Genomic DNA, 12047 nt, shown 5'->3' with positions numbered 1-12047 from the left:
GACTTTCTTCTTCTGTGTTTGTTTGGCTATCACAGGGTTTATCACCATCATTTGTAATATTATCGCCCCAACTATGTTATGAAGTCCTACAGAAAAATATTATGTGTTTTTTCTTTGAACACTCTACCTCTGACTCTTATCACTATGAATTCCTTGGGGATTGCTCCTTGAAATAAATATTAAATAACACCAGGTAGCAAAGTCATCATTTAGGTATGTTTATATTTAGGCTTTACTTCTATCACTTATTAGACCTCAATATTTTAATTATTGACTGTGGCATTTATTGACTTAGACTTGAACAACCAGAATTATTTTCAAGTAATTTTTCCTTTAATTAAATTCTGTTGATTTCATATTTAAAGTAATTATTTTAATGTTTTATTATTAAACTTTAAAATTTTGTCCTTTTATAGCAATATGAAAAATCAATATTTCAGATATATGGATTGAATTGTTAATTGATGTAATAATTTATTGATATATTTTATTGAAATGCTCTAGGATTTCACAATCTTAATAAAAGTTCATAATTACTTTTATGTCACATTGTTAGGTTTTAGACTAATAAAAACATTTTTATTTTAAAATATTTAAAGACATTCTTTTAAAAATTGTCTTCATGTAAGAAAATACAAATAGTTTTGTACTGGATGGTAAAATCATATAGTACTGAGAGTGAAAAGTGAGGACAGGAGACTCAAATATATCTTGACGTAAATTGTTATGATTTTAAATATTTTTAAAATATATTTTGAATTAAACATATATCAAATTCCAAAGGTATACCAACTCCTTAGAAAATCTTCGAAGTATGATTTTGGTACCTTCTGGTATGATTTTGTAACATTTTATAATCTAGTATAACACTTGAATTTCCTAACCAAGACAGTCGGAGAAGTGGAATTTTATGCTCCTCATGAGTATTTTGCTTTCTGGCATCTCTTCAGTGTGTTAGGGCACACACTGAAGTGGGTGGCATCGCACTATTGATCAACAACAAAAAGCCTTGCACTATTGTGGAAACCAGTGTAACAATGTCTGCTTGAAGAGGTTCTCTGCATTTCTAAATGTAAATGTTACAGAAGAGCAAACACTTTGTTTGAACTACATCATCTGTCAGATTGCCTAAGGCACTGAAGTTAGATCTCTAGTGCTTGCTGCATTTTGCTAGGGTATTTATTAATTTGTTCTGTTGATTTTTTGCGATGAGGTGACAAAAAAAGATGTAATCTACGATATCTGTTCCAATATTCTTTTATATTTGTAAATAAACATATTTGGAAAGACCTTTGAGCAGAATAGTAAATGTTTTTATGATATTGTTTGGTACAACTAGATATTATATATAATGTACATAGCAGCATATCACTTCATGCTCACCTGACATAAATTGCATCAGTTCTTAAGCAACACATAATCTTCATTGCTTTTAGTCTCTATTTAATTTTATTAAGATCATTTGTTTATTTAAAATTAATAACGCTTGAAAATAATATCTCTTTTTAAAATCTTTAACTTACTATGTTAGAAAAAAATTTGGCTTAAATATTACTTGAGTCAGTTATCAAATCGTTTAAACATTCAAGAATTTATCATTGAGAACATGCTTTAATGTACTTTAAATATAATATGCAAATCATTGTTCCAAAAAAAAATTCTCATCTTTCTCCCCAGAGTATTAGACCTCAGACATTGTAAGATATTAGTGTCTAATTGTTCTTTACTGGAAGGGAAAATGAGTATTTCCAAATAGATAGGTAGGTAGGTAGATAGATAGATAGATATAGTATATGTATAATTCACAAATCAATACATATAGGTGTTTATATATATGCATATATATGAAGCAAATAATTTTTAGTTTATTTAACTTAAAATCACTTATCTTACCCATTTTAATTTTGCATGTTAATCTTAAATGAGATAATGACGAGGAGAGAGAAAAAAACAAATATGAAGAGAAGATATATTAAAATGAATTTTCCTGCAGTGTAGAATGTAGACAGTAGACTGTAAATTCATTGTGACAAAGAACAAAAGGGCCCCTATGGACAGCCTACACAGCAACACTGAGTGATAAGCATGTTATTTTATGAGGCTAGAAGTCTAGATCACTACAGATTTTAAAAGGAAATATGACAAAAAGCATAAAGCTCTTTAACAAGTAGCCACATAGTTTTATTTTACAGATATTATGTGTCATCAGTACAATTTTTAGCTATGAATTGGTCATTTAAACTATTTTTATACTAGTATATCCTAATCAACATCAGAGGTATCATCTTCACAAATGGAGGAGCAAAATTTTTTAAATATATATCTGTTTATCCTTCTTCACTTAGAACACTAGTTAGTGATTGATAGTGCTTCTAGGATGGCATTGTGAATCATAAATGGAATTAAATCATTTCACTTCATCAAAACCCTTCATTTTCAGTTATAATGTGTGATAAAGTGAAAGCATTGAACATTGATCAAGTCAAAACTGGTACCCTTGTTAAAGACAAGGTAAATACCCAGTTTCTGCCCACTCTAGCCATCCTCTCCCACCTATGGTTAGGGAGGACTGAGAAACACTTGTTAAGCTCACAGTCCAGAGGCACAGGCTCGCTAAAGACTGAGACCTAATGACAGGACTGTGGAACACGTCCCTTCGCCTACACCTGACCACCACATGACTAAAGGCCTATTTACAGCAGTTCCTTTCACCCAGTACATCATACCTGGCTACCAAGTAAAAATAGCCATTGGAAAGTGGCTTAAGACAGTAATAACTGATCATTTTGTGTAATCACCGATATATATATAGCATGTACTGTACACTAAGTTAAAAATATTTTTCTTTCAAGGTAACTGAACTGCACAACATCAAAAATATAACCAGGCTGCCTCGAGAGACAAAGAAGCATGCAGTGGCAATTATCTTTCATGATGAAACGTCAAAGACATTTGCCTGTGAGTCAGGTAAGCAATTATAACCTTGTCTCCAGCTTGAAGATATGGAATTGCTTCTGAGACAATAGCCCAGATGGATTAAGATCTGCCACTGAATAGGATGGCTTATTGTGATGAGAATGTGCTGTGGAAGGCTTTAGTAAGAAGCTCAGTGTATCTATTTCTACAGATGTTTTGGGTGCTTGTTTATTATGTGTCGGGCTTTTGCTCCCAGGTGGTCTGAGGACTCTTGAGGTTTCCTTTCAAGCTCGGAGAATTAAATAAACAATGCCGGTGAGAAGCCCTTAGGGCAAGCGCGTGCTGTGTGTTCTGGTCCTTGCTGAGTGTGCAGCTGGAGGCAGTTGGTAGCACGATAACAGTGCTGCTGTGCAGGAGTGTGGCACGGCACAGCCGCGGTCCCCAAACATCTCAAAACAGAACTTTGAGTGACTGGTTGCCTTCATGGTTTCTCAGTATTACAGTGAAATACCTTTCAGATTGAACTTTAGCATCCCAGTTCATAAAACACTCTGGCATTATTGAGTCACAAGGCAGGTTATTGTTGGAACTTGCAGTGTTTTTGATTTTGGAATCCCTGTGCTGTGTAATATATTAGTTGGCTTATTATAGTTTTTTAAAGATTTTGCTCAGGGAAATGGTGTATTCATTTTATAATGCATGGAAGCAAAAAGCACTAAGGGTTTGAAAGATGTGAATTTCAAATAATAGATGAGTCTTTAGGAGAAGCTTTGTTGAGTAATTTTTAAAAGGGAGTAAAGTTTCTGTATTTATGGTTAAAGTTTATAGGTATATTTATTACCGGGTTATGTTATTCAAAAACATAAAGTCACTTTGCCTAAATAAATTGCTCATACCTCTTCACCTACACTTATCTTAGCTTTGCTCAATTGAATTAGAATGTATCAAAGTGTTCCTCTTTCCTTGAATGCCTTTATTCCTTTTATGTACCTTGCTTCACTAGTCATCTGACCTCATTCCATCATTAAAAACTGTCTTTTGGGGGCTTCCCTGGTGGCGCAGTGGTTGAGAGTCTGCCTGCCGATGCAGGGGACACGGGTTCGTGCCCCGGTCTGGGAGGATCCCACATGCTGCGGAGTGGCTGGGCCCGTGAGCCATGGCCGCTGGGCCTGCGCATCCTCAGCCTGTGCTCCGCAACAGGAGAGGCCACTGCGGTGAGAGGCCCACATACGGCCAAAAAAAAAAAAAACCCAAAAAATGTCTGTTTGGCGGTTGCCTAGAAGTCTGTTAACTGGTAATATAAATCCCCATGTGGTAGTAGAACCCATCCCAAACTTGCTGTTATCATATATTAAGATTCAAAAGTATCTGTGCCTTCTTGTTCATTGTCTACAACTGCACAAGCTCACTTTTCTCTGAGCTCTTAAACAATGTTGCATATTAAAACTAGCAACAACCAGAGGAGGACCTTCAAGATGGCAGAGGAGTAAGATGTGGAGATCACCTTCCTGCCCACAAATACATCAAAAATACGTCTACATATGGAACAACTCCTACAGAAGACCTACTGAATGCTGGCAGAAGATCTTAGACTTCCCAAAAGCCGTGTGGCTGACAGGGTCTTGGTGCTCCGGCGGGGGGTCAGGCCTGAGCCTCTGAGGTGTGAGAGTCGAGTTCAGGACATTGGACCACCAGAGACCTCCTGGCCCCACGTAATATCAAACGGCGAGAGTTCTCCCAGAGATCTCCGTCTCAATGCTAAGACCCAGCTCCGCTCAATGACCAGCAAGCTACAGTGCTGCACACCCTATGCCAAACAACTAGCAAGACAGGAACACAACCCCACCCATTAGCAGAGAGACTGCCTAAAATCATAATAAGTTCACAGACACCCCAAAACACACCACCAGACGTGGTCCTGCCCACCAGAAAGACAAGATCCAGCCTCATCTACCAGAACACAGGCACTAGTCCCCTCCACCAGGAAGCCTACACAGCCCACTGAACCAACCTTACCCACGGGGGCAGACACAAAAAACAATGGGAACTACAAACCTGCAGCCTGCGAAAAGGAGGCCCCAAACACAGTAAATTAAGCAAAATGAGAAGACAGAGAAACACAAAGCAGATGAAGGAGCAAGGTAAAAACCCACCAGACCAAACAAATGAAGAGGAAATAGGCAGTCTACCTGAAAAAGAATTCAGAGTAATGATAGTAAAGATGATCCAAAATCTTGGAAATAGAATAGACAAAATGCAAAAACATTTAACAAGGACCTAAAAGAACTAAAGAGCAAACAAACAATGATGAACAACACAATAAATGAAATTTAAAATTCTCTAGAAGGAATCAATACCAGAATAACTGAGGCAGAAGAACGAATAAGTGACCTGGAAGATAAAATAGTGGAAATAATTACAGCAGAGCAGAATAAAGAAAAAAGAATGAAGAGAATTGAGGACAGTCTCAGAGACCTCTGGGACAACATTAAATGCACCAACATTCGAATTATAGGGGTTCCAGAAGAAGAAGAGAAAAAGAAAGGGACTGAGAAACCATTTGAAGAGATTATAGTTGAAAACTTCCCTAACATGGGAAAGGAAATAGTCAAGTATAGGAGGCACAGAGAGTACCATACAGGATAAACCCAAAGAGAAGCACGCTAAGACATATATTAATCAAACTATCAAAAACTAAATACAAAGAAAAATATTAAAGGTAGCAAGGGAAAAGCAACAAAGAGCATACAAGGGAATCCCCGTATGTTAAAACGTGATCTTTCAGCACAAACCCTGCAAGCCAGAAGAGAGTGGCAGTACATATTTAAAGTGATGAAAGGGGAAAACCTACAACCAAGATTACTCGACCCGGCAAGGATCTCATTCAGATTTGACAGAGAAATCAAAAGATTTACAGACAAGCAAAAGCTAAGAGAATTCAGCACCACCAAACCAGCTTTACAACAAATGCTAAAGGAACTTCTCTAAGCAGGAAACAGAAGTGAAGAGAAAGACCCACAAAAGTGACCCCAAATCAATTAAGAAAAGGGTAATAGGAACATACATATCAATAATCACCTTGAATGTAAATGGATTAAATGCTCCAACCAAAAGACATAGACTGGCTGAATGGATACAAAAACAAGACGTGTATATATGCTGTCTATAAGAGACCCACTTCTGACCTAGGGACACATACAGACTGAAAGTGAGGGGATGGAAAAAGATATTCCATGCAGATGGAAATCAAAAGAAAGCTGGAGTAGCAATTCTCATATCAGACAAAACAGACTTTAAATAAAAGACTCTTACAAGAGACAAAGAAGGACACTGCGTAATGATCAAAGGATCAATCTAAGAAGAATTTATAATAATTGTAAATATTTATGCACCCAACATAGCAGCACCTCAATACATAAGACAAATGCTAACAGCCATAAAAGGGGAAATCAACAGTAACACAATCATAGTAGGGGACTTTAACACCCGAGTTTCACCAATGCAGAGATCATCCAAAATGAAAAATAAGGAAACACAAGCTTTAAATGACACATTAGACATGATGGACTTAATTGATATTCATAGGACATTCCATCCAAAAACAACAGAATACACTTTCTTCTCAAGTGCTTATGGAACATTCTCTGGGATAGATCATATCTTGGATAACAAATCAAGCCTTAGTAAATTTAAGAAAACTGAAATCTTATCAAGTATCTTTGCCAATCACAATGCTATGAGGCTACATATCAATTACAGGGAAAAAACTGTTAAAAATACAAACACATGGAGGCTAAACAATACACTACTAAATACTCAATAGATCACTGAAGAAATCAAAGAGAAGATAAAAAAATACCTAGAAACAAATGACAGTGAAAACACGATGCCCCAAAACCTATGGGATGCAGCAAAAAGCAGTTCTAAGAGGGAAATTTATAGCAATACAATCCAACCTCAAGAAACAAGAAAAATCTCAAATGAAGAGCCTAACCTCACACCTAAAGCAGTTAGAGAAAGAAGAACAAGAAGACCCCAAAGTTAACAGAAGGAAAGAAATCATAAAGATCAGGTCAGAAATAAATGAAAAAAAATGAAGGAAACAATAGCAAAGATCAGTAAAAGTAAAAGCTGGTTCTTTGAGAAGATAAACAAAACTGACAAACCATTAGCCAGGCTCATCAAGAAGAAAATGGAGAGGACTCAAATCAACAGAATTAGAAATGAAAAAGGAGAAGTAACAACTGACACTACAGAAATACAAAGGATCATGAGAGATTACTACAAACAACTCTATGCCAATAAAATGGACAACCTGGAAGAAATGGACAAATTCTTAGAAAAGCACAACCTTCCAAGACTGAACTAGGAAGAAATAGAAAATATAAACAGATCAATCACAAGCCCTGAAATTGAAACTGTGATTAAAAATCTTCCAACAAACAAAAGCCCAGGACCAGATGGCTTCACAGGAGAATTCTATCAAACATTTAGAGAAGAGCTCACACCTACCCTATCAAAGTCTTCCAAAATATAGTAGAGGGATGAACACTCCCAAACTCATTCTGTGAGGCCACTATCACCCTGATATTGAAACCAGACAAATATGTCACACACACAAAAAAAAACCTACAGGCCAATATCACTGATGAACATAGATGCAAAAATCCTGAACAAAATATTAGCAAACAGAATCCAACAGCACATTAAAAGGATCATACACCATGATCAAGTGGGCTTTGTCCCAGGAATGCCAGGATTCTTCAATATACGCAAATCAATCAATGTGATACACCATATTAAGAAATTGAAGGATAAAAAACATCTGATAATTTCAGTAGATGCAGACAAAGCTTTTGACAAAATTCAACACCGATTTATGATAAAAACCCTCCAGAAAGTAGGCAGAGAGGGAACTTATCTCAACATAATAAGGGTGATATATGACAAACCCACAGCCAACATTGTTCTCAGTGGTGAAAAACTGAAACCATTTCGACTAATATCAGGAACAAGACAAGGTTTCCCACTCTCACCGCTATTATTCAACATAGTTTTGGAAGTTTTAGCAACAGCAATCAAAGAAGAAAAAGAAATAAAAGGAATCCAAATTGGTAAAGTAAAACTGTCACTGTTTGCAGATGACATGATACTATACATAGAGAATCCTAAAGATGCTACCAGAAAACTACTAGAGCTAATCAATGAATTTGGTAAAGTAGCAGGATACAAAATTAATGAACAGAAATCTCTTGCATTCCTATACACTAATGATGAAAAATCTGAAAGACAAATTAAGGAAACACTCGCATTCACCATTGCAACAAAAAGAATAAAATACCTAGGAATAAACCTACCTAAGGAGAGAAAAGAACTTTATGTAGAAAACTATAAGAAACTGATAAAAGAAATTAAAGATGATACAAACAGATGGAGAGATATACCATGTTCTTAGATTGAAAGAATCAACATTGTGAAAATGACTATACTACCCAAAGCAATCTACACATTGAACGTAATCCCTATCAAATTACCAGTGGCATTTTTCACAGAATGAGAACTATGTCACAATTTGTATGGAAACACAAAAGATCCCCAATAGCCAAAGCAATCTTGAGAAAGAAAAAGGGAGCTGGAGGAATCAGACTCCAAGACTTCAGACTATACTACAAAGCTACAGTAATCAAGATAGTATGATACTGGCACAAAAACAGAACTATAAATCAATAGAACAGGATAGAAAGTCCAGAGATAAATCCAAGCACCTATGGTCACCTTATTTTTGATAAGGAAGGCAAGAATATACAATGGAGAAAAGACAGCCTCTTCAATAAGTGGTGCTGGGAAAACTGGACAGCTATATGTAAAAGAATGAAATTAGAACACTTCCTAATACCGTACCCAAAAATAAACTCAAAATGGTTGAAAGACCTTAATGTAAGGCCAGACACTATAAAACTCTTAGAGGAAAACATAGGAAGAACCATCTATTACATAAATCACAGTAAGATCCTTTTCGATCCACCTCCTAGAGAAATGGAAATAAAAACAAAAATAAACAAATGGGACCTAATGAAACTTCAAAGCTTTTGCACAGGAAAGGAAACCATAAACAAGACGAAAAGACACCCTCAGAGTGGGAGAAAATATTTGTAGATGAAGCCACTGTCAAGGATTAATCTCCAAAATATGCAAGCAGCTCATGCAGCTCCATATCAGAAAAACAAAGAACCCAATCCAAAAAGGGCAGAAGACCTAAACAGACATTTCTGCAGAAAAGATATACAGATTGCCAATGAACACGTGAAAGAATGCTCAACATCATTAATCATTAGAGAAATGCAAATCAGAACTATAATGAGACATCATCTCACACCAGTTAGAATGGCCATCATCAAAAAATCTACAAATAATTAATGCTGGAGAGGGTGTGGAGAAAAGGGAACCCTCTTGCACTGTTGGTGGGAAAGTAAATTGATGCAGCCACTATGGAGAACAGTAAGAAGGTTCCTTAAAAACTAAAAGTAGAACTACCATACAACCCAGCAATCCCACTACTGGGCATATACCCTAAGAAAACCATAATTCAAAAGGAGTCATGTATCACAATGTTGTTTACAGCACTATTTACAATAGCCAGGACATGGAAGCAACGTAAGTGTCCATCGACAGATTAATGGATAAAGAAGATGTGGCACATACATACAATGGAATATTACTCAGCCATAAAAAGAAATGAAATTGAGTTATTTGTAGTGAGGTGGATGGACCTATAGTCTGTCATACAGACTGAAGTAAGTCAGAAAGAGAAAAATACCGTATGCTAACACATATATATGGAATCTAAAAAAAATAATGGTTCTGAAGAACCTATGGGCAGGACAGGAATAAAAACGCAGATGTGGTGAATGAACTTGAGGACATGGGGAGGGGGAAGTGTAAGCTGAGATGAAGTCAGAGAGTGACATTGACATATATACACTACCAAATAAAATAGATGGTGGGAAGCACCCACATAGCACAGGGAGATCAGCTCAGTGCTTTGTGACCACCTAGAGGGGTGGGATAGGGAGGGTGGGAGGGAGATGCAAGAGGGAGGGGGTATGGAGATATTTGTATACATATGGCTGATTCACTTTGTTATACAGTAGAAACTAATACAACATTTTTAAGCAATTATACTCCAATAAAGATGTTAAAAAAAAGAAAAAAAAACCCTAACAACAACCAGAAAATTGGTTTTCCAAAACAGATAAAAGAGCATTTTCTTTATTGTTTGTATGTTTCAATTTTCACTGTTGTTTTACAATTTTTATTTGTACTGAATTGTGTTGTGGGTACATAGGCAATACCAGAGCGTCTTATTTCGGATAAGAATGATATTGAATTATGTTTCTACATAATTCTGAAATTTAGACTCACAGTTGTAGCCCGCAGTTCTGAAATTGGAAGCTTTTGTTTTCTTTTTTGGCAGTGGTGGTAGTTCATGGTTCATGTAAGATTTTTGAGAAATGAAAGGCTCTTCTTTAAAAGAAAATGGCCTTAAATTTCAATAGAAGAATATCCTGACAGTGAGACTGCGGCAAGATCTAAGTGTAAAAATGAAGAAGGCTTTTTTTTACATTTCTTGGAAAGAGTTTTCAACTAGTTTAAATTATGATTAATTTGAAAGTATTATTTATTTTTAAACCATTTTTTTATGTGTAGATGTAACAGTCTGCTTTTAGATGGTAGTAAAAGTGTTTAAGAAGCCATGGCACAATTTTTTAAAATTGTCTTAGCTTCGTGGCATGCCAATGGGAAAAAAGGAAGTACTTAAAAACAAGGAATTTGAGTATTTTTTCTTGCAAATTATGTTTTTCAGATAGATATTAAGATGGAGTAGTCTATATCTTTTAATAAAATGACAAAATTACATGGAAAACAGACTCAGACTGAAAAGCAGTCAGATGTCAAAACTAAAATAACAAGATTAAAGCCACAATTAAAAGGATCTCTCACATTTACTTCTAATGAAGATTAAAATGTACTCTCATAATGGCTATTGAGAATGTTTCAATTATTTTTTTCAAGAAAACTGACAACTGCCATTATAAACATGCATACCCTTGACTCAATGAACCTTTTTGGGAACATATCCTGTGTATTATACATTATGTGTAATGACAAGAAAATTGGAAACAAGTGAATGCCTATGAGGAAAATCATTGAATAAATTATGGTATATCCTTATCATGAAATATTATGCAATCAATAGGAAGAATTCTAATTAACCCAATTAACCTGAAGACATTTCTAAGAAGTGTAGTTCTTCAAGCAAAACAACCAGCAGAGAAGTATGTAGTGAATAATCCCATTTTGTAAAAGAAAAATTGAAAGAGTGTGTGTTTTAACAAGCTTTACCTGGGGCGAGGAGGAGATGATAACAAGGTAGATAGAAAGGAAGTTGGGTAAAAAAAAAGGCAAGCAAAAAGGAAAAGTAAGAAAATAAAATGAACAGAAGAAAATACCCAGTATATATAAAATATCCCATTTATATGAAATTATGCCTATGTGAACGTTCCCATGAATGTATCCAAGTTTTTAAAAAGTTAATCATCAGGGAAATGCAAATTAAACCATAATGAAGTATCACTGTGCACCTATCTGAATGGCTGAAATTAAAAAAATAATAATAGTGATAACACTAAATGCTTGAGAGGTTGCAGGGAAACTGGATCACTCATACGTTGCTGGTGGGAATGTAAAGTGGTCTAGCCACTGTGGAAAGTGGGTGGCAGCTTCTTATAAAATTAAATATGTAATTATTACACAATCCAGCAATTGCACTCTTGGACATTTATCTCAGGGAAAAAAAAAGTAAACTTATGTTCACGCACACATATACACCTGTACAAAAATGTTCATAATAGCTTTATTCATAATAGTCAAAAACTAGAAAGAGCCCAGAGGTCCTTCAACAAACTGTAGTATACTCATACAGTGAACTACTCCTCAGCAGCAAAAAGGAACAAATGTTTGATATGCAGCAGCCTGGGTGAATCTCAAGTGAATTAGGCCCAGTGAAAAAAAGCCAATCCCAAAAGATTATATACTTTGTGATTTCATTTATACAACATTTGTGAAATGAC

General features: G+C 35.6%; 1 protein-coding gene across 1 annotated transcript in view; it reads left to right on the top strand.

Moving 5' to 3' along the window:
* The window catches only part of DOK6 (docking protein 6), a gene marked incomplete at its 3' end in the record, with an annotated part of 404645 nt that overhangs the window by 162813 nt on the left and 229785 nt on the right, over window positions 1-12047 (top strand). Inside the window, exon 3 of the mRNA XM_082852683.1 lies at window positions 2853-2967. Within this exon, the coding sequence (XP_082708809.1) occupies window positions 2853-2967 (115 nt within the window). The remainder of the gene's footprint in view (window positions 1-2852; window positions 2968-12047) is intronic.

The sequence above is a fragment of the Leucopleurus acutus genome, assembly GCF_964270905.1.
Source record: "Leucopleurus acutus genome assembly, chromosome: 13".
NCBI lineage: Eukaryota > Metazoa > Chordata > Mammalia > Artiodactyla > Delphinidae > Leucopleurus > Leucopleurus acutus.
This window is presented reverse-complemented; position numbering and strand designations above follow the sequence as displayed.